The sequence below is a fragment of the Gigantopelta aegis genome, chromosome 4 (assembly GCF_016097555.1).
Source record: "Gigantopelta aegis isolate Gae_Host chromosome 4, Gae_host_genome, whole genome shotgun sequence".
Classification (NCBI taxonomy): domain Eukaryota; kingdom Metazoa; phylum Mollusca; class Gastropoda; order Neomphalida; family Peltospiridae; genus Gigantopelta; species Gigantopelta aegis.
Genome location: NC_054702.1, coordinates 18,789,070 through 18,813,649, shown reverse-complemented (window position 1 = coordinate 18,813,649; position 24,580 = coordinate 18,789,070). Strand labels below are relative to the sequence as shown.

At 36.3% G+C, this 24,580-nt stretch overlaps 1 protein-coding gene across 1 annotated transcript in view; it reads left to right on the top strand.

Annotated features, from left to right (window-relative positions):
* LOC121369730 (kinesin-like protein KIF28P) overlaps positions 1-24,580 on the top strand; it is a 68,641-nt gene that overhangs the window by 20,788 nt on the left and 23,273 nt on the right. Inside the window, exons 4-13 of the mRNA XM_041494785.1 lie at positions 11,012-11,140; positions 12,326-12,460; positions 13,473-13,636; positions 14,418-14,529; positions 16,443-16,510; positions 18,033-18,172; positions 18,813-18,903; positions 20,012-20,139; positions 22,861-22,921; positions 24,286-24,367. Coding sequence (XP_041350719.1) covers positions 11,012-11,140; positions 12,326-12,460; positions 13,473-13,636; positions 14,418-14,529; positions 16,443-16,510; positions 18,033-18,172; positions 18,813-18,903; positions 20,012-20,139; positions 22,861-22,921; positions 24,286-24,367 — 1,110 coding nt within the window. The remainder of the gene's footprint in view (positions 1-11,011; positions 11,141-12,325; positions 12,461-13,472; positions 13,637-14,417; positions 14,530-16,442; positions 16,511-18,032; positions 18,173-18,812; positions 18,904-20,011; positions 20,140-22,860; positions 22,922-24,285; positions 24,368-24,580) is intronic.

The following is a 24,580-nucleotide window of genomic DNA, read 5'->3' as shown; positions in this document are numbered from 1 at the left end:
GCGTCTCGCAGATGTTAAAGCTTTCGTGTGGCCCTGTGATGAAGTGCCTAGCTTTTGAAACAGTTCTTTGTATGAAACATATTCAACAGTTACTAATATAATCATTTAACTCTTCGTTTGATGCAATCAAAGATACTGAGAGACATTCTTTTCGGGATTTGTTTTATTTATTTATTTCATTTTTTTTATTATTGTGATTTTTTAAAATAGAAGTACATGTCCTGTCTACAATACTTGAATTAACTGAAAACATACCCAATAATCCTTTTTTAAAATATTTTTTTTATAATAATAAATAAAAATAAATAAAAATAAAATAATCCATTATTTTTACTCTTTTTTTTCTTTTCTTTTTGGGGGGGGGGGGGGGGGGGTGTGCATGACAAAACCATATCTAGACTAGAGTATATCTGCTAAGGATGGGCGAAGTAGAAATAAAATTCAAGGCACAGTAATATAGGGTTTTCTCAAGCTGCATAAAAAGGTCATTTTGTAACTACAAAGGGCACTTTTGTTTTACTTCCCTGGGGAAATTCCCCTTACCTGTTGGATGCCACCAGTTATCACCTTTGGTGCAAGCTGAGAGTCGTTGGGAGGGAGCAACAGATGTAGATATATATTTTTTTATTTAATTATATTTATTTTCTCTAAATTATACTTTATATTTTGTTGTGCTATTTTATTAACTGAATCAGGAAAGCTCACAAAGTGGAGAGAATGAAACCAAGAGTGAGATGCAGGCTAGTATTATGTGTACTGACAAAACGTACTTGTAAAACACATTAATGCTTTTTTATGGTTGGGAACAGTTCAAAATGGTTATATTGATGGACAAGTACCGGTAATACTAAAATTATCAATAGCTCATTAATAGGTGGTGGGTGGTGGAAAGAGCTTTTTAATGGCTGTTGCCTATTTTTAAAGGTTTTAAAGTCACAGACCCTAGAAAATGGACACTACTTAAGTTTGATTAATTTACAAACCTGTAACACACTTGGATAAAGTTACAATATAGTGAAATGAGTCTATGATGTTGAAAGAAGGAAATACCATCTCTAAAATCATTACTTCTCAGAGCTCGAGGTATGTGAATTTATTTTAAAATTTTAAAATATGCTATAGAGTGTTTATAAACTTTAGGGTCTGTCACTTTAAGCTGGACCACAGATGTTCTACACATCTTACAATATTGCTTTAGGCAATCAAAATGTCACAACATAGATGATAATGGCTCAAAGAGTCATTCTTGAATGACTTGTTTTTTTGCAAATTTATTACTGATAATTTGGTGAATGACAACTTGAATCCAGTTTTAAATGAATGCATGTTCTTGTCCATGGGAATAAAAAAGTAGATCTAATGGTGTTGTTATTGTTTCATGTTGTCTGTATTTCAGCGTTCGTATTTTGACATTTTATTTGTGTTGACATGTTTGTGTAGTTTGTTTCATATATTACTTTAATCTGAAATGTATATACATGTATATTTATATTTTCTATTACATTCATTACATTTTAAAGGCATCCAATTGGTCTAACCTAAGCAATGTGATTTTATTCTTTTCTGCATGAATGTGAAAATGAAATCAGCAAAAGTTACATCTGATGATGTCAGTTTATATTGGTATTTTGTATTATTGAGCATTATTGTTCAAAAACGAAAACACAACCCAAACAAACAAAACAAAAAAAGCTTATATTTATGTTATTATAAATAAGTATATTTCAAATTTATTACAAATAAGCAGTCTGTTATTTCTGTCATGTTCATCTGCAGTGGTGGATCCAGAAAATCCATTATGGGGTCCCCAATGACATAAGGCGGAATGCCAAGGGAACTTTGGGGAAGGTTTGGAGAGGAATGAAAAAAATATATAATAAAATTATAACTGTCACAAAATTTAGGGGGGGGGGGGGGGTCGGTCATCTGGGGCCCCCTAGATCCGCCTCTGATCTGGGTATGAACAGAAAAAAAGAAGCACTGAAAACTTTATGTGAATGGTTTTGCCAGTACACACATGCCTTTTGTTTTGTTTCATACCCCAATGAACTTGAAAGAAGATAATCCTTAAATATATTATAATATAAATGATATCATATTCAGACATTTTAACAATTACATGTATGGCTACAGATAGTACATTACCAGGGATGGATCCAGGAAATATTGGTGGGGGGGGGGGAGGGGGGAGGGGGGGGGCTAAGGGAAAAGGGGCACATGGTCTTACTCATGAAAAGGGCAACTTAATGAAAATTGTATTAAAAAATGTGAAAAAAGAGAAAAAAGAGGCACTTGAGAATATATGTCATAATTTGGAGGGCAGGTCCCCTGGTCCCCCACCCCACCTCACCCCTCTTAGATCTACCTCTGTATACTATGGGCTGTTCCAAAATTGATCACATGAGGGGTTCAGGAGGCACTGAAGTTATATGTTTATGCTGACTGGGTCTGCTGCACACCTTTTCTCTGTGTATTCTAGGCTCACTGAAATAATGTTTTTTAAGGGTGGTAGGTATACAAAACAAATAACTTCCCATCCTCTCAATACACTCAATTCTGGTGGGTTTTTTAGTTCATCAAGATAAATATTTCAGTCTATTATTTATTACATTGACACTTAATGTGGGACAATAGATGTCTTGAAAAAAAATGAACTATAGATGTTTAGACAACCTTGTAAGAACTACTGTAGTGCTTTTGTATTGTTGAATGTTGAAACTGATACCAAGCTGGGATATTTGAACGACAATTAAAGGTCTATTATTTGATATGTTTATTGAACTCTCAGGGCTGTGTACTTACTGGTGTGTAGTCAGCCAAGAAATTTAAAGCCACACACACACATTAAAGGCACTGACCCCTGTTGTTAAGTAGTTTAAGATATTTTCAGTTTTTACAGCTTTTCAAAACTATTATAAGTCACATTACTTACAATTTCAGCTTAAGTTACTGATTTAGGCAAATTCAATGTATTTCTGTGTGTTCTGATTTTTGTACAAATTGTAGCTGCTCAAAATGCATGTTATATGAAACAGAAAAGTTGTGTATCTCAGGCACTAGGGTCAGTGACTTTAACTTAATATAATGACAGAACTATGATATATATTATATATTCGTGTAAACAGACTAGGCCCTGGTATGATTTTTATGATAGTCATATCAAAGATTACATACCTTATACAAAATCCTTGATTTCAAGTTTTTAACTTTCATGTCATCAGGATTTGGCTTTACAGGTAGATATGAATGATATCTAGAGAGGAGAACCTCCATAGTGGGTGGGGGTGGAGTCACACGCCATACTTTTACCGTATACAGAGTAGGAAAAAAAGTACCCCCCCCTCCCCCCCAACCTATCAGCCTGGCATAGCCTGAGGAGCTGTGTGTCGTTTGGTTGCAGAACAAGAGAGCTACAAGGTCCCAACTTTCCCATGTTACTCTGTTCAGAAGACTTGTAATGCTGTATTTTAAAACCTGAAATTCAAAACTCTCCCATCCCCCGCATCATGTTCAGGCCCTTAAATACATGTATTTTCATGCCCCTAAATACATGTATTTTCAGGCCCCTAAATACATGTATTTTCAGATCTCTAAATACATATATTTTCAGGCCTCATCACTAACATATATCATAGACCTTGATACATGCTCTCTAATCTGTTTGGAAAGTGCATATAAAAGATCACTTGCTGCAAATGGAAAGTAAATGTAATAGGTTTTCTCTGAAGACCATAAACCAAAATTATCAAATGTTTGACATTCAGTAGTCAATGATTCTTTAATCAATGTGCTGTAGCGATGTCATTAAACAAAATAATATCTAACTCTAATAATCATTAAAGGGACATTCCTGTGTTTGCTGCATTGTAAGATGTTTCCGACTAATAAAATATTTCTACGATTAAACTTACATATTAAATATATTTTCTTGTTTAGAATATCAGTGTCTGTATATTCAATGTGTTTCTGGTCATCTCAATATTTGTAAGAAGCTCAAACTGGATTTTGTCTTCAAATAATTTCGTACGTATGAAAAAATTATTTTTAGGAAATAAAATGAAATTTAACCTAGTACAAATATTAGAACAATCAGAAACAGGTTTAATATACAGCCACTAATATTTTATGCAGAAACATATATTTGATATGTAATTACAATCATTTAAAAAGTCTCTGTTAGTCGATAACATCTTAAAAATTGCAGCAAACTCAGGAATGTCCCTTTACTCTCTAACCTCTGTCCTGGATAGACGGCCCAGATATTGGAGGTTTGTGTCCAGTACAGTGTGCATGAGGCATGTTTCCCATATATTCAGAGTTAGGCGTGGTGTTGGTGCAGTTGCAGACACAAAACAAGAAAAACAGACACATCAAAAATCAATTCTAATTTCTATGGCTATCAACAGCAATGTTTCCATATGAGCGACACAATCTACATCTGTTATCTTACACACCTGTTGGTGAGAACATCATTCGTTATTTTTGATAACACATACTAATAACACATATACATGTGATAACAATTTAAAGATATTTGACTGGCTGCTCCAAGGTAATGACCAGGGGCCTAAATCACAAAGCTCTCTTATGCTCTGCTAGACAACAAAGAATCCTCTTTGCAAGTCTTTTAGCATTGCACCGCGAGATTGCAAAGTTGCAAGAGTTTAGTGAATTAGGCCCCAGGTGACCTATGAATTTTTTTTTTTAAAGTACAATCGAAATCTATCAAATCATATAATTTAACTTGAAATTAACTTGTCTGTAGCACATACTATAATTACAAGTGCTAGGGCTGTAAATAGGTTTTAGTTAGAACAGATGTTTAAATGTATTTCAAATCTGTTTTTTGAGGATATATAAGAAATAGAATACTACATTCTTGTCCGTTAGATACCATTTATCTTACATCTCATTGTTTAAAAATGTGTCCAAATTTCTTTCGCTCACAACTCTATGTGTGATAAATGGTATCTAACGGCCACTCTGTATTTCCTTGTTCCATTCCTGCACAGCACCCACACAACGTCAAAACGAATCACAGAGAAAACCGTCCTGAATATTAATTGGATATTGGTATAATCATGGAAGTTAGTTTAAAGGGCCTATTCCAAGTTTGCTGCATTGTAAGATGTTTGCGACTAATAATATCTTTTAACAACTAAAAATACATCTTAAATATATTTTCTTGTTTAGAATATCAGTGTGTGTGTGTATTCAATGTGTCTCTAATCATTCTAATAGTTTAAAGTATCCAAAACTGGAATTGGTATCCCAATAATTTCGTACATATGAAAACTAAATATTAGGAAATAAAATGAAGTGTAACCACATACAAACAGTAGGACAATGAGAAACATATGTAATACACAACCACTAATATCTTATGCAAAAAAATATATAGAATATATATAGAGGATATTCCCTGAGTGTCTAGTGATATAATTTTCAGCACGAGTTGATAAAAGTATAAAATCCGAGGCTTGCTGAGGAATTTTATACTTTCATCAACAAGTGCTAATAAATTGTGATATCACAAGCCACGAAGGGGGTGGGTGGATATTCATTTTATCATCCATTATCATTCTTTTCATTTGTGACAGTTGTAAACAGTTATTGAAAACCTATGAAATGTTAGCAGGCACAATAATACACAACTCACACATTATCAAGAGAAACAGCACACAAACCTTCAACATATTATTTCACAGAAAAAATAGTGTTCATCAATATCGTAAGTCCATGACACTATTGATAGCTGACTAATTACAATGGAGGGATTAAAATTTCACCAATCAAGATTATAAGAAGCAATATCTCCTAGGAGAATATCACAGGAGATATCGCAAATTATAGTGCTAGCGATATCTCCTACAAAGCTTTTAATTATTTGGTGGCTGTATATTAAACATGTTTATGATCATTCTAATATTTGTACTAGATTAAATTTCATTTTATTTCCTAAAATATTGTTTTATTATTTGAAATTATTTGAAGACAAAATCCAGTTTGGACTTCTTACAAATATTAAGATGACCAGAAACACATTGAATATACAGACACTGATATTCTAAACAAGAAAACATATTTAATTTGCAAGTTTAATCGTAGAAATATTTTATTAGTCAGAAACATCTTACAAAGCAGCAAACTCAGGAATGTCCCTTTAAAAAGTATCTGTTAGTCAACATCATCTTAACAATTGCCCCAAACTCAGGAATGTCCCTTTAAATGTGTGAATGAAGTTGAATATGTGTTAATTAACAACTGCTTAAAAATGTATAATCCAGTATTTATATTGGTGGCAGTAAACAAATATTCCTTTCTTTTTTTATTTGGTTATACAATTTTGAACTGGTCCCAATTTAATACATGTGTTTGTATATATGTTTAATTACTGGCATTTATTGGTTTAAAAATAATGTCTGTGGTACTTTAATAAATAATTCTTGTATCAACTATGTAACAGCATGATATTGCAAAACTGTGTACTTGTGAAGCCTGTTTAGTGCATTAATATACTAATACAAACAATCTAACTGGGTGAATTGTGATTTTATTGACATATTGCATGCTGCTGTGTGTGTAATAACACCGGGGTTTGCATGCTGAAGAGCCATTTGTAGTTTTTACTAAATGACTAACATTGTTTACATTATTGACATACGTTTGTTTGCGCTAAAAAGAAAGCAAATATTTGATTGTGAAGGACAGGCCAGCTCTGTATTTTAATACCTAATAACAGGCCTGTAGCCAAAGGGAAGTCAGGGGTGGGGGGGGGGGGGGGAGGAGGTGTAAATCAACTCACCCCTGAAACTTAATATGGCAATGAATAATCTCTTAATCCTAATGTCATACCATGTGTGTTGGTTAAATAAAAAATATACTGAACATATCATGTGCATATATGTAATGGATGCATTTACAAGGTAATAGATGGAATTAAAAGTTCCATATTCTGTTAAAATAACTGAGGTTTTTATTTCAATGATTTTAAATTGTAGGAAACTGAAGGACTGGCTGGACATTTGCCCCCACCCACCCCCACCCACCCCCACCTCCCACTTTAAGACAACAAAATGTACTTTCTTTCTTTTTGACAACCAAAAATAAAAATTTCAGTTGTGCCCTGCACACCCAATAGCTTAAATGCCTCTCACTTCAGATACTGGAGGCTGAAACCTAAATGTCATGCCTTAGATTGTGATTTAAAAGGTCCACTTTAAGACACAAATAGCGTGCCTCAACGTTCAATGGATATCAGCATGTTAATAGAGTTTTCCCTCCTTCCTTCCAAAAACAGCCAGGGCGGGACGTAGCCCAGTGGTAAAGCATTTGCTTGATGCGCAGCCGGTCTGGGATCGATCTCCGTTGGTGGACCCATTGGGCTGCTTCTCATTCCAGTCAGTGATCCACAACTGGTGTAACATAGGCCGTGGTATGTATTATCCTGTCTGTGGGATGGTGCATATAAAAGATCCCTTGCTGCTAATCGAAAAGAGTAGCCCATGAAGTGGCGACAGCGGTTTTCCTCTCTCAATATCTGTGTGGTCCTTAACCATATGTTTGACGCCATATAACCATAAATAAAATGAATTGAGTGTGTCATTAAATAAAACATTTCCTTCCTTCCAAAAACAGCCCACCCCTTGATTCAGCCTGACTATGGGCCTGAGGAGTGTGTACCTAACACTGTATTAGCTCAGTGCTGAGTCAGGCTCTCTGTATTTATTTTACTTATTACCACAGGTATCCCCAAACAGCAAACCTGAGTGGTAGTACTATGATTACCTATATATACTCTTCAAAAAAAGTAGGGAAACTTTAATAAGAATTTACAATTACCAAAATTGTAAGGTATATTAGCTGTGGTGAATGGTTATATGATAATAGTGAATTAATTGGGCAAACATTACAACTGGTAGTTCAGTATTACAGTAGGTTTTATGACCACCAAAGATCTTGAAGGACGATTGGGGTCAGAAGTGAAATTTGAAAGTTGACATTTTTTTATCAGTAAATTGCAAATTCAAACAATAAAAATGACTAAAAACACCCCACACACGTGTACGGAGCAACTGCGTGATGCATTTGCAAACAATGGAATGCGTTTCGGTGTGTTGATAACCAGACCTGAACATTCTTGACTAGGATGTCTGTGGTCAAAATGTATGTTCGGTCTAATAGTTGATATTAACATTAATATTTCAGGTTCCCCTACTTTTTTTGAAGAGTATATTTAATAATAATAATATGTAAGTAACTGAGTTTGCTGTTTTGGGGTAGCTGTGCTCATTACATAGACTTTCAGAGATACAACAAAGGTCATGATTAAAGCATGTACATTAGTTCAACAGTACGGGGTGTTTATGAAGGAAGGAAGGAAGGAAGGAAGGAAGGAAATGTTTTATTTAACAATGCACTCAACACATTTTATTTACAGTTATATGGTGTCGGGCATATATTGAGAGAGGAAACCTGCTGGCACCACTACATGGGCTACTCTTTTTGATTAGCAGCAAAGGATTTTTTATATGTACCATCCCACAGACAGGATAACACATACCACAGCTTTTGATATACCATTTGTGGTGCACTGGCTGGAGCAAGAAATAGTCCAATGGGCCCACTGATAGGGATCGATCCCAGAATGACTGCACATCGGGGTGTCTACTTCAGTGGTGTAGCCATGATCTTATTTTGGGGGTGGGGGCACCTAAACAAATCCCCAATTCAGTAAAGACCTATTTTGATTATAAGACAGGCCAGTGCAGAAGGTGGATTGGGAAAATATATGGTTGGGGGGGGGGGGGGGGGGGTGGGGGGGGGGGCATGGCTTCTATGGCCTCACTTTACCTATGCCATTAGTCTACCTTATTAAAATAATGACCATAAAATAAACAGACTCTATGAACACCTTGAGGTAGAATATAACACAGAGGATTATCTATTTGATGACATCTGATTGTCCGTGTCGTAGTGATTACCTGGTCACCACAGCCATACCAATCAATGAAATTAGCATAAGAACAATTGCTCTGTGGTGTATATGTAAAACTGAAACTGACTGCTCTGTGGCATATAAGTTATCAGCAAGCATAAACACTGTAAGTAGTTTTATTTTTTGTTCTTTTTGACCCGATTGTTTTTGTTTTCTTTGGTGTTTTTGTTGTTGTTTTTTGTGGTGGTTTGTGTGCGTGTAGAAAATGTAGGAAATGGAATCCATTTGTACTGCACTCATATCCATTAGATACAGTTTATCATCTATTAAAGGCTTTTGTAGGAGATATCTCAGGCACTATAATTTGCGATATCTCCTGTGATTGGTCAAATTTTAATCACTGCATTCTAATTAAAATGAAAAGAATGATAATGGATGATAAAAAAAATACCCCCCTCATGTCTTGTGGTATCATAATTTATCAGCACTCGTTGATCAAAAAAACAACCTCGGTGGCATCGTGGTTAGGCCATCGGTCTACAGGCTGATAGGTATTGGGTTCAGATCCCAGTCGAGGCATGGGAATTTTAATCCCGATACCGACTCCGAACATTGAGTGAGTGCTCCGCAAGGCTCAGTGAGTACTGTAGGCAGAGCTCACCCTCTACATTGCTATATTAGCCAATTGCTAATTTTTACACAAAATGGCTACAAAATTTAGACTTTGGCTAATAAAATAGCCACATTTTAATGATGATCAAGGAAATACTCTACATTTCTGAAAATTGGCTAAACTAAAGAAATTCCAGTGTGAACCCTGGGTAGGTGTAAACCACTTGCACTGACCAGTGATCCATAACTGGTTCAACAAAGGCCATGGTTTATGCTATCCTGCCTGTGGGAAGCGCAAATAAAAGATCCCTTGCTGCCTGTCGTATAAGAGTAGCCTATGTGGCAACAGCAGATTTCCTCTAAAAAACAGTGTCAGAATGACCATATGTTTGACGTACAATAGCCGATGATAAGATAAAAAAAGTCAATGTGCTCTAGTGGCGTCGTTAAATAAAACAAACTTTACTTTTTTTTCGTTGATAAAAGTGTAAAAATACTCGGCAAGTCTCAGATTGTATACATTTATCCTCAGTTTAGCTTACAACTCCGTTTAAAAACATATACAGTTTGATTTTGCTCATTTGATACTATACTGGTAACATAAACTTGATGATAATTGGTAACTCATTTAGTATTCTTTATATAATTCATTCCATTTTAGATACTACATACAGACATATATCCTAATTACTTGGAACTATAATATACTCTTCAAAAAAGTAGGGGAACTCAAGAGTTTACAATTGCCAAACTTGTAAGGTATATTAGCTGTGGGGAATGGTTATATAATAACAGTGAATTAATTGGGCAAACATTACAACTGGTAGTTCAGTATTATAGTAGGTTTTATGAGCACCAAAGATCTTGAAGGACGATTGGGGTCAGAAGTGAAATTTGAAAGTTGACATTTTTTATCAGTAAATCGCAAATTCAAACAATAAAAATGACTAAAACCAAAACAATAACAACTGTATGATCAACAGAATTAAAAAGATTGACAGAAATAATGTTCCACAGTGATTAATTGACTTTCCTGGAAATTATCAAAATCGAGAATGACACCCCACGCACGTGTATGGGGCAACTACGTGATGTACATGCAAACTTTGGAATGTGTTTCGGTGTGTTGATAAACAGACCTGAACATTCTTTACTAGGATTTCTGTGGTCAAAATGTATGTTCGGTCTAATAGTTGCTATTAACATTAATATTTAAGGTTCCCATACTTTTTTTTGAAGAGTATATATTCTAACGTTATAGCATGCTCTATTTTTATTTTTTAAAACCAACATTCCTTATCTAATCATATCAGCATTGTGATTTTTGTTTTATAAATGTCTCCAGGTATTTATCAAGATGTATTACATATGTACACATGCTTAGATGAATCCATTATTGTTAATTTTTATGTTTTTGAGACTAATTTCATTTCTGATATGGTGAATGTTTTCATTCTGTAGGTATCATTCAGCATGTTGGAAATCTACAATGAACAAGTCCGAGATCTTTTATCCAAGACCAAGCAGAAAGCTGGCGGCCTTAAAGTGCGACAAAATCCTAAAAGTGGATTTTATGTTGAAGGTCTCAAGGTATGGTTGTAAATATTACATATGCTGCATGTCCTTTTTGTTTCTGTTTATTACATAGACTATCGATTTTATGAATAAACATCTGGAGCCAATTTCACAAAACATCGTAAATTTACGTCTGTGACTAGCAGTTATACCAGTCATATGTTTACATGTGTTTGGAATTTATTTCATGCAGAAAATGACATCATTACAGAAGATGAAGCATTTTACTGACAAAAGAAAATGAAATATGTGTATTTTAAACTATATTTGGTTTATTGTTACTAATAACAAGAACTGTGGTTTAGTCATAGATTTACATTTACGTGCAAAACTAGGCTTATGATGTTTTGTGAAATTGTGTTTTAATAGTACTGATTCTTCAGATTAAGTGTGGGCTGCTAGGAAAGGTCTTCTGAGAGAGGATCTTCTGTTTAGGGTGACAATCTATCTCAGTTGGTAAAGTGCCCACCTGAGATGCTTGGATCACAGGATCAAATCCCCTCAGTGGACCTATTCTCTGATTGGGTCTTTTATCGTCCCAACCAATGCACCACAGCTGGTATGGTATTGTATGTCTTTTGCAAAGTGCTTATAAAGATCCCTTGCTGTTAATGGCAAAATGAAGCAATATACATGTAGTTTTAAAATTCATTATTTGATGTCTTTAAAAATTAAATTTAATATATTTGTATTGAAAAACCTGCACATTTTTAAACATACGGAAGAATTCAGAAAAATAACAATATATTGCTTCTTCTAGTTTTAAAATTCATTTGTTGAAGATCTTTAAACCAAACTGGGGTGTAATCTGAACCTCAAAGATCATTAGCTATTTGGTGAAGTTTCTTGGGAAATCTGTAGCCAAATTCATGTTTCAATTAAAAAAAAAAATTAGAAAAAAAATTAAGGCTCTTTGAAGAATTGTTTTTATATTATGTTTGAATTAGATTTTGATGATTTAATAATGAAATATATTCTCTAAATTCAACTTTACTTCACATTTGGTGATTTGATCAATAACATATTGCACTCTTAAACTCTGGTAGGGTAATTTTTACTCTTACTGCTTATAAAGTGCTCGGCTAAGACATTGGGTCAACAATTACCACATAATTGACATCCAATAACCGATGATCAATAAATCAATGTGCTCTAGTGGTATCACTAAACAAATCAAACCTTTTAAAAATAATTTTGCAGCTAGTGCCCGTGAAGAACTACAGTGCCATTGAAAAGCTGATGGAGCAAGGAACGTACAACAGAACGACAGCTTCCACCAACATGAACGCGACAAGCAGTCGCTCTCACATGGTTATTACAATCAAATTTGAACAGGTCAGTAACACATTAACATGCAGGTGTGGTACTCTTTCAGTCTATTTCTTAACCTGTAGTACCATGTATGGATCTAAACTGGAAATGGAGTGGGGTGTGGCTTGCTGATGGGGGTACTTCACAAACTTTTGAATTGCCCTCAAAATTCAGTTTTTGATATGGAATTTAGTTTTTTGGTGGCAGTATGGAGGATATATTGTTAGATTTGCTGGATGTTGCTGGTGAACAATTATAATTATATACAATGCCGACATCAAAAAAAAAATCAAACAAAAGCCTATTCAAACATCTCTTACCAAGTCGGGCGCACCCACCCACCCACCCCGACCCTTTCACAAACCCCTGAATCTGCACCTGTGTTAATGTACTTACGAATTAGTTTTTTCAAAGTTGCACACCTACGGTACCTAAATAAAAATCCTGCATCCATTCCTAACACAGCACAGTGTATGTACAGTCCTATGGGAAAGAGCATGTAAAAGGCCACTTGCTGGCATTCAGCAGGACCAGCCTTGGTGATGTGGTGGTTTAGTCTTCAGACTTAAGGCTGATAGATACTGAGTTCATATCCTGGAAACCGCTCCCACTCAGATTTGAGTTTTAATGGCTCAATGGGAAGGTGTAAAGCCAGTAAGCTGACTTCTATCTCACTAAAAACAAACTATGTACCCATGTTGTGGATAAACAGCCCAGATAGCTGATATGTGTGCCACAGAGTTGTACTTGAACCTTAAATAAATATAATAAGCAAAAAATAAATTGAATGAATTCATTAGAATTATAACTAGGTGATGTCAGCAGGTTTCCAACATCAAACTAGCCATGTGCTAGATGGCAAATAACATGGTTTAAAAATGGCCTGAGATCTTGTTTCTGTTTTTTTTTAAAGAATTCAATAACCAATATTTTTGCTTGTGCTGCGGTATTGCTAATTCTTTCAATCACTTTTAGGCTATAAATCCTGCTTTATTTTGGTGAAAAACGTGACCAAATATTTTTATTTTTACTGCAGATTTTTATAAACAAATCTGGTGAAAGCACGACAAAGAGTTCTGAAATTAATTTGGTGGATTTAGCTGGAAGCGAGCGTGCCAATTCCACGGGGGCGACCGGAGATCGGCTTAAGGAGGGGTCGGCCATCAATCAGAGTTTGTCTACACTAGGCAATGTTATCAGGTAGGTCCACATGCACCAGATAACACACAAGATAACACACGTTCAGATGTCACAATATGCAGTGTGGAGTTATAATTCTGGAATGTAAGTTCCTGACCTACGGTAGTTGTTTAAAACAACTTTTATTAGTCTAAGAATGTTTGTAAATAAACATGGAAAGAGAAATTTTGTGAAGGCAGTCACATGGTTCATTAATCAATGCATAAAGGCATCCATCCATTTATCCCCACCTAACCACCCACCCCACACATCCACACATTTACACACACACACATCCATCCATCCATCTATCCATCAATTACCACCCACCCACCCATCCATCCATCCATCAATCCATCCATCCATCAATTACCATCCACCTATCCATCACCACCCACCCACCCACCCACCCACCCATCCATCCATCCATCCATCCATCCATCCATCCATCCATCCATCCATCCATCCATCCATCCATCCATCCATCCATCAATTACCATCCACCCATCCATCACCACCCACCCACCCATCCATCCATCTGTCCATCTATCCATCTATCCTTCCATCTACACCTACTCGTCCACCCATTTATCCATCCCCACCAACCCACCCATCCATCCATCTATCTATCCATCTATCCACCCAAAACCAATCCACCCATCCATCCACACCTACCCATCCACCCATTCATCTATCCATTCATCCATCTATCCATCCATCCACACCTACCCACCCATCAACCCACCTTCTATCCATCCCTCTATCCATCCATCTATGTGAGATGTTTAACCTGATATTACAGTGCCCTGGCCGATGTTGCTATGGGTAAGAAGAAAGTCCTGGTTCCCTACAGAGACTCGGTTCTCACCAAACTTCTACAGTCTGCTCTTGGAGGAAACAGCAGAACCATCATGGTGAGTTGTGCCACAAATACTCACATATATATTCAGCTCGGTGTTTATAAAAGGTTTACAGTCTAGTCTGAAGACACTAACAGAGTCTGAGATTCTTAACACCATGGCATCACTATATAAGTTATATACTGAGAGAAAGAAATAAGAGTACAGTTCTTGCTGTAGACCAAATTTCAGTCACTATTAGTGTCGTAATGTTTGTATCAAGTTCAAAGATGTATTTTTGGACTGAATGGCAGTAATGTGATATTCAATGTCCGTTAGTGGGTTAACTTCTTGACACTGTGGATGAGAGTTTTGGTTGCAGTCACTATCTCCTGTTAGTGTCGGTGTGATCTCTTATTTCTTTCCACCAGTATATAAGTATGTTACATCATTTGAGATTTGAGTGTAGACAGTAAAGTTTTATAAGCACAGGGCCGGGGCTCTGTCCAGTGTGCCATAGTAGTATCATAACATACAAAAATAATAAAAATACCTAAAGAGCTCTTAACATGTGTCATTGCCATGGGTCCCAGTTTTTCCTAAGGCACATCCATGTACACTTTTTGAAAGTTTTATCACTACCCTGCCTCCCCCTAAAAAGTACACTGGACACAATTATGAGCTTGGCATATTGACTCTGTCATTTGCAAAAAAAGTTAAAGTTGTATAGATAAATATAAACAAAACAGATTAATCACATTTCAGATTAATATTTGCATATTAGTCCAGTGAAATATATTAGCTATAGTATTAATGAGTGGCTATATTCTTATTTAAATACAGTAAAAAATTATCTTGATGAACCGTGGTGAAAGAAAATATAGACTGATATTACCGTATAGTTATCACCAACTTTAAAAGACTGATTTGCAAGAGAATAAACAGTTTGTTCTTGGAGGTGCTATATAAAGGAAAGTAGGACTCAAATTTATGAATTTGTCACCTCAGTCTATTTAAATGTTTTTAGCGGTAGGCAAAATGCTCACCTACGATGACAAAACATTGCCGTCGGTAAAACCCATGATCTATGGCAATTCATATCACAGATACAACAAATGCCATTGGAAGGAAAGAAATGTTTTATTTAACAACGCACTCAACACATTTTATTTATGGTTATATGGCCTCAGACATATGGTTAAGGACCACACAGATATTGAGGGAGGAAACCCACTGTCACCACTTCATGGGCTACTTTTTTCGATTAGCAGCATGGGATCTTTTATATGCACCATCCCATAGACAGGATAGCACATGCCATGGCCTTTGATATGGCAGTCGTCAGTCATTGTGCACTGGCTGGAACAAGAAATAGCCCAATGGGCCCACCAATGGTGATCGGTCCCAGACTGACCACGCATTGAGCTAGCGCTTTACCACTGTGCTACATCCCACCCCATTCACCATTGGTGTCAGTTCAAGCTGTGGAAAAAGAGTGATTGTTTAAAAACCCTACATGCTGGTAGGTACTGGGTTCGGATCCCAGTCGAGGCATGGGATTTTTAATCCAGATACCGACTCCAAACCCTGAGTGAGTGCTCCACAAGGCTCAATGGGTAGGTGTAAACCACTTGCACTGACCAGTGATCCATAACTGGTTCAACAAAGGCCATGGTTTGTGCTATTCTGCCTGTGGGAAGCGCAAATAAAAGATCCCTTGCTGCCTGTCGTAAAAGAGTAGCCTATGTGGCGACAGCGGGTTTCCTCTAAAAACAGTGTCAGAATGACCATATGTTTGACGTCCAATAGCCGATGATAAAATAAAAAATCAATGTGCTCTAGTGGCGTCGTTAAATAAAACAAACTTTTTTTTACTGTATATGATCTAGAAAGTGAGAAAGAAAACCTATACAAAGTGGAATGCTTTAAAGATGATGTTACAAATATACTATACGTCTTTTAAGTGTTTCCTTTTTTCTTTCTGCTAGATAGCTGCTCTGAGCCCGGCTGACATGAACTATGATGAAACATTGTCAACTCTCAGATATGCCGACAGGTAAATTGTCAATGGAACTGTACATGAAATGTTAAACACTTCAGCATGCATAAAACACATAATGCATATAACACTACCTTGTGATTCTGTCAAGAAATCTTTCTGAACTTAGATTCTCTCTTTAAAATTTGATTTGCTTGATTAGATAACAGAAACGAAGGAAAGGAATGTTTGTTTTATGACACTTCGGCACATTTTCAAAATATGGTTATTTAGTGCTAGGCTTCAGACTGTCAACTGTCATGCCGAAGCTGGCCAACTCGACGGTTGTATTGTAATTCCCCAACTACTAACTTACTATGGGTGCACTCAGATTGACAACTAATCAGTTGTAGAAGTCATATACAATGAAAATCAAGTTGTAAGAGTGCTCAGACTAGCAAATGGACAGTCATAGAAGTCATGAGAGCAGAAACTTGGCCAACTTTGTCATGGCAGCTGGTAGTCTGACACTAGCATTACTTGGTTTAAATAAAATGTTATTTTATTGGCGATGGGTATGCAAAACAATTTCCTCCTACTCCCTCCATGTGATCAATTCTGGAACAGTTCTTAATGTCTTTTATTTATTTACAAGAATTTTAAATGACTTTCTTCATATGAGCATGACACTGCCAATCATCTTAAGGCCACCGCAGACCTTTGCAACAAGGTGCAATTTTTGTTGCATGCAACAAAAATCGTACGTCGTTGCATCGTGTGCGCTAGCCTGCGATGCAATTTTTGTTGCATGCAACTGAAATTGCTCCGATTAAACATGTTTGATTTTATTGCATGTAATTGCATCAAATTGCACGCTGTCGCAAACGTGTGCGCCTTCCATGCAACAAAACGTTGACGTAATAATTTAAACTGCCAATGAACGGATAGATAGTGATCACATGACTCAAAATGGCAGCCTCCAGTAGCATGTGGTCTACAGAAAAAGACGATGAATTAGTGGTGATGTGGCAGACAATGCCATATCTTTTTGACACAATATCCCCTGAATATAGCAATAGGGCTAAAAGGGAGATGTGTCTTGCAGAGATGGAATCTGCACATGGAATACCAGGTATGTTTATACAGGTTTTCTACACAAATTGTGTGGTTATATCCTAAAGGACCAAAAAGCGTGTGGGATGAATTCAGTGCAACTTTACGTAAATTCAGTCTTCTACGTCATAACAAATATTTTGTAGAACATATCTCGATGACCATCATCGAAACAAATACGGGAAAAAATCGCCATTTTGACTGTCACGTGATCACTGTCAGACTAAAATTGCTGGTTGTCGCATGTGTGTGCGGATCAGTGCAACGAGAAAAAAAGTTGCTTTGCTTGCAATTTCAGTTGCATGCGACAAAGTTGCAAATGTCTGCGGTGGCCTTAAGGCAATAATAATAAAATAAAAAAATAAAAAAATAAATAAAAATCAACAAAAACAACAACAAACAAACAAAAACCAATTAAAAAACCCAAATATGTTTATATTTATTTTAATCTGTGATGATGTCAGTAATTTTGTGTTGTGTTTACCAGAGCAAAGAAAATCCAGAACAAGGCCGTGATAAACGAGAGCCCGACAGAGCGACTGATCCGCGAACTGAAGGAAGAGAATGCGCGTCTGCTCAAAATGATACAGGGATCACAGGGAATCAAGAGTCTGGCTGAAGGAGAAGGTAATTCAGTCTCAGCCCTTAGGAACTAGGAATCAGGGTGGGGTAGGGGTGGGTGGTGGGGATGGTGAGCGACTGATCTGTGAACTGAAGGAGGAGAACGTGGCGTCTGCTCAAAATGTTACAGGGATCACAGGGAACCAAGAGTCTGGCTGAAGGAGAAGGAACTAGGAATCAGGGTAGGTTGGGGGTGGGTGGTGAGGATGGGGAGCGACTCATCATTACGGAAGCTGGAGTATTTTAAAAACAAAAGAAAATGAAATATGTGTTCTTCTAACTATATTAATTGAACTATAATAGTAATACAAACTGTGGTTTAGTCGTAGATTTACATTTACATGCAAAACTAGGCTTACGATGTTTTGTGAAATTGGGCCCAGGCATATCTATCCAAAGCCCGGTCTCTGCCAGTGGCCTGGTTTGCACATCCTTCCTATTTCATTTGGCTTAACACATCTAGTCTTGTATAAAACAGAGCTCATTGGATATCAAGAATGATTTTAATTCACAATTTGCCATTTAGAATGTCCAATTTGTCAAAAACTGTTCATTAAAGATTTGACTGTTCTTCTTGTTATTTGAGTAATTATCTAGTTCTATTTTTAATATACATGTACATGTATGTTTTGCATTACTTTGTCAGATCGTGAGCTGGCAGAGAGAATGTTGGAAGAGAATAAGAAAAGGATGCTGGAAATGGAAAAGACCTGGGAGCAAAGGCTGGAAGAAGCGAGGTATACAAATATTACTGTGAAGAACTCATGGATTAGTGAGGATTTTAACCAGATTATGGAGAAAACATATCTTCGATTTTTAAAAATATAAGTGACATACATGTGCATTTTCTATTTTTGTAGTTCAACTGGCTATTTGGGACATTGTGTAGAGCAACCACCTGTTGTAAAGGGCTAATGTCTAACAGCCATCTGTTTATAAAGGGCATTGGGTAAAACAACCACATGTCTATTAAGGACAATCAGCATATCAAGCATATTTTGTAAAGGGCCCTGTATATCCCTCATGGATGGTATTGATTGAAAAATATTAATAAATCTCTAATTTATTAAGCCTATTTTTCTTAAACACATGTGTTTAATCATTGTAACTATACCTAGTTACATGTATAAGACAGAAAAAGGATTTGTAAATTTACCTGTATTTAAAACAGAAACAGATTTTGTAAACTCAACCCTAAATGTTTAATTTTAGAGATTTTATTTTGTCTTTTTTTTTGTATATTTACTTATCAGATATAAACCATAGGGTTTTTGTTTGCTAAATGCAATGTCAGACATATAGAATACAAAATGAGCATGCCTGTCATACCATTTTTATGAAATGAGTGAACTTGCTTTTGCTTGTCAGATACCAACACTGTTCATGTGTTTCATAAAAATGGTATGACAAGCAAGCTAGTTTAGTATTTTATTTACTACAAACCAACTGTAAACAAGCTGCAATGCAAAAGTAAGCAGATGTCGAGATCTACTACATGTTATTTTTCTACGAATTGGGTCAGCAAGTGATCTACATCATGCCAATATTACACTAGTTAGATATTGAGTGATTGTTATGACATGAGCAATATCTTACACTGATGTGTAATAAACTATAATATCTACTCTTTGTTTCACTTAATCTCCCTCAATGGAGTTGAGCATTTTCATTTCCTAGCCATTACTCCATGACAATTACATTATGGGAACATGGTAGGACAAGCCTATGGTGGTAGTTCTTTCTTTCTGTCTTAATCAAATGTCAAAAGAACTATATGTTAGACATCAAATTGCCATAGTTTAGTGTTGAATAAACATTGATTTCCATTATTTATATTTTCTTCAGAATGGAATGGGAGAAAGAGTTCCGGAACAGTTCAAACCGACAACATGACTGGGATCACCTGCCCTACATCCTGAATGTGAACGAGGACTCGCAGCTCACTGGAGTTATCAAACACTGCATCCACAAAGGTAATGCTGGTGATGCTTCTTTTTGAAAAGTTATTATGATTAACAGCTTTTCCTGAGTAAAGATGGATACTATGTAGATAATAGAGAACTGCAATCTCTTGATAATGACAGAACGAGGCTGCCAAAAAGTTGGGCATAAATAGTGACAAAAGTGATAAAGTGTCTCATACAGTATAAACAAGAAGAAAGAACAGAAACCCCCCCCCCCCCCTCCCCCCCAAAAAAACCCAAAAAAACTAAACCCCCAAAACAACCATACTTTTCTTTTTACAGTAGGGGTGGGATATTATATATTTATCTCATTGGTAAAGCATTTTTCCTTGAGTAGACCAAGTACCCCATGACTTGTATGTCAAAATCTATGGTATGTGTGGTCATGTCTGTGGGAAAGTGCATATAAAAGATGCCTTGCTGCTATTCAGTAGATGTAGCCTATGTGATGGTAGCAAGCAGACTAAGTGACAAAATCATTATTTGTTAGAGACCATCAACCATACATATTGTTTATAATGTGCTGGGGTGTTGTTAAGCACACATTCCTTTCTTCTGTTATATGTCACCCACCTCAATGGCTAGGCTATCAATTTATAAAGCTGGGAAGTACTGGGTGCATATCCCATTGCTGGTTTCAACCCAGAGTGAGTATGTTTGATATACTAGTATAACCTTAGAGAGGAAACCAACTACATGTTTCCATTAGTAGCAAGGGATCTTTTATATGCACCATCCCACAGACAGGATGGTACATACCCTGTGTGGAATGGTGCATGTAAAAGATCCCTTGCTGCTAATCGAAAAGAGTAGCCCATGAAGTGGCGACAGCAGGTTTCCTGTCTCAATATCTGTGTGGTCCTTAACCATATATCCGACGCCATATAACCAACAATAAAATGTGTTGAGTGTGTCGTTAAATAAAACATTTCCTTCTTCCTTCTTCTCACTCGGGGCCGGATGTAGCTGAGCTGGAAGAGCACTTACCTGAAGTGCACAAACACAAAAAACAACAATAAAATGTGTTGAGTGTGTCGTTAAATAAAACATTTCCTTCTTCCTTCTTCTCACTCGGGGCCGGATGTAGCTGAGCTGGAAGAGCACTTACCTGAAGTGCACAAACACAAAAAACAACAATAAAATGTGTTGAGTGTGTCGTTAAATAAAACATTTCCTTCTTCCTTCTTCTCACTCGGGGCCGGATGTAGCTGAGCTGGAAGAGCACTTACCTGAAGTGCACAAACACAAAAAACAACAATAAAATGTGTTGAGTGTGTCGTTAAATAAAACATTTCCTTCTTCCTTCTTCTCACTCGGGGGCCGGATGTAGCTGAGCTGGAAGAGCACTTACCTGAAGTGCACAAACACAAAAAACAACAATAAAATGTGTTGAGTGTGTCGTTAAATAAAACATTTCCTTCTTCCTTCTTCTCACTCGGGGCCGGATGTAGCTGAGCTGGAAGAGCACTTACCTGAAGTGCACAAACACAAAAAACAACAATAAAATGTGTTGAGTGTGTCGTTAAATAAAACATTTCCTTCTTCCTTCTTCTCACTTGGGGCCGGATGTAGCTGAGCTGGAAGAGCACTTACCTGAAGTGCACAAACACAAAAAACAACAATAAAATGTGTTGAGTGTGTCGTTAAATAAAACATTTCCTTCTTCCTTCTTCTCACTCGGGGCCGGATGTAGCTGAGCTGGAAGAGCACTTACCTGAAGTGCACAAACACAAAAAACAACAATAAAATGTGTTGAGTGTGTCGTTAAATAAAACATTTCCTTCTTCCTTCTTCTCACTCGGGGCCGGATGTAGCTGAGCTGGAAGAGCACTTACCTGAAGTGCACAAACACAAAAAACAACAATAAAATGTGTTGAGTGTGTCGTTAAATAAAACATTTCCTTCTTCCTTCTTCTCACTCGGGGCCGGATGTAGCTGAGCTGGAAGAGCACTTACCTGAAGTGCACAAACACAAAAAACAACAATAAAATGTGTTGAGTGTGTCGTTAAATAAAACATTTCCTTCTTCCTTCTTCTCACTCGGGGCCGGATGTAGCTGAGCTGGAAGAGCACTTACCTGAAGTGCACAAACACAAAAAACAACAATAAAATGTGTTGAGTGTGTCGTTAAATAAAACATTTCCTTCTTCCTTCTTCTCACTCGGGGCCGGATGTAGCTGAGCTGGAAGAGCACTTACCTGAAGTACACAAACACTAAAAACAACAATAAAAAGATACAAACTTTTTGGTTTAATGACACCAATAGAGCACATTGATTTTTTAATCCTCAGCTGTTGGATGTCAAACATTTGATAATTTTGACATATAGTCTTAGAGAGGAAACCTGTTTTTCCATTAGTAGCAAGGGATCTTTTATCAGCACCATCCCACAGACAGGACAGCACATACCACAGTCTTAGATATACCAAACATGGTACTGTGGCTGGGATGAGAAATAGCCCAATGGGCCTACTGACAGGGATTTAATCCTAGACTGACTGCACACCAAGCGAGCATTTTACCACTGTGCTGCACACAAAAACAAAACCCATTTGAGCCACACTGAAATGTCACTGCTTTAATGTTGTTGGGTTTTTTGTTTTCACAATAAACTAAATGAACTTTAAAAAAGATCAAAATTTTAATGTAGTTAGACAGTTTTGCATAGTAATAACACAGTACATTCATAAATGTTATAGTGAGCCAAACTGTTGTTTGTTTTTTCAATAGGTCAATCACTGATTGGAAAACCTGGCAGTTTTGAAGTCACAATAGGCATCAAAGGATTTGGGTAAGACATAGTTTCTTTAAAACAAAGTGTTTAAAGTGAACTATATGGTATGTAATGTTTATTTGTTAGGCAGGTGAAGAATCTGATTGAAAAATACATATACATGGGTTTTTATTGGGGGAGGAGGGTTTACTTCAGAAATATACTATCAAGAATGAGTCCTCCTTGTTTGGAAATATACTAGCCAGAATGAGTCACTCCTCATTTTTAAAATATACAATCCAGAATGAGTTTCTCCTCTTTGTTTTAATAATATACTATCAAGAATTAGTTTCTTCTCTTTGTTTTAATAATATACTATCAAGAATGAGTTTCTTCTCTTCGTTTTAGTAATATACTATAAAGAATGAGTTTCTTCTCTTCGTTTTAGTAATATACTATCAAGAATGAGTTTCTTCTCTTCGTTTTAGTAATATACTATCAAGAATGAGTTTCTTCTCTTCGTTTTACTAATATGCTATCAAGAATGAGTTTTTCCTCTTCTTTCCAGAAATATACTAGCCAGAATGAGTTTCACCTCTCCTTTTCAGAAATATACCAGAATGAGTCTGCCCTCTTCTTTTTCAAAATATGTTACACAAAATGAGTCTCCACTCTCCTTTTTATAAATATACTATTCAGAATGAGTCTCCCCTCTATTTTTGGAAATATACTATCCAAAATGTGTCACCTTTTGTTTGCAAATATACTAGCTAGAAGGAGTCTCCCATCCTTTTTTTTCTTTTAATATCCACATGGTTCAACATAACCGAGTTAAGAGTTAATAGTAATCATACGAAGCACATGTGTAATAACAAGTAATCATGTGACCATCTTATGACATAATTTTAGGAAGCGACGTCATAACATGACCAAAATGACATCATTTCACCATCTTCTTCTAGTTAGGTTTGAAACATTTTGACACAGTTCTTGTTATTTGTAAAAAAAAAATAACAATATGGATAATAAAGAAATTATTACACTCGCGTGTGTGTCGTACTGATTGTACGAAACTTGTGTCAGGATTCGTGTATTACCCTTGCTCTCGCTCGTTTCAAAAAATCAGTATGACACACAAACTCGTTTAATAATATCTATTTCTATACTACCCAAAATAAATATCCCCTCTCCTCTTTGCAAATAGACAAACCAGAATGAGTGATTCACAATATGCAGTTACACATCATACTGTGTATTATGAATTTATGTGTATTATACCAAGAACCAGAACCCTGTTGGTGGTGTTTGAAACAAATCTGTAGATTTCTGTATGCTGGGATTTTTATATGGAGTGAATAATTGAACATACAGTTTATAATGTGCCGAGGTGTCAGTCAACAAATACACTTTTCCTTTCATTTGCCATTTGTTTACTGTTTCAGAATACAGAAACAACACGCGAGAATTGAGAATGATGGGAAGACTGTGATAATCAGACCCTGCAGTGTGGAAAGCACCATCAGTGTGAATGGAATACATATTTTCAATAAAATTAAACTAAATCATTTGGTAAGCAGCACTTTTTCTGTTAGCCTGGTAATTAAGTGAACATTTGTTACTATGGTAACTACTGTTTCAACTTTACTTAAGTAATGTATATAATGTTTTGTCCTCTCTTTCTGTATTGTGGCGGCTTTAGCTCAGTTGGTAGAGTGATCTCCTGAGGTGCTTGTGTTG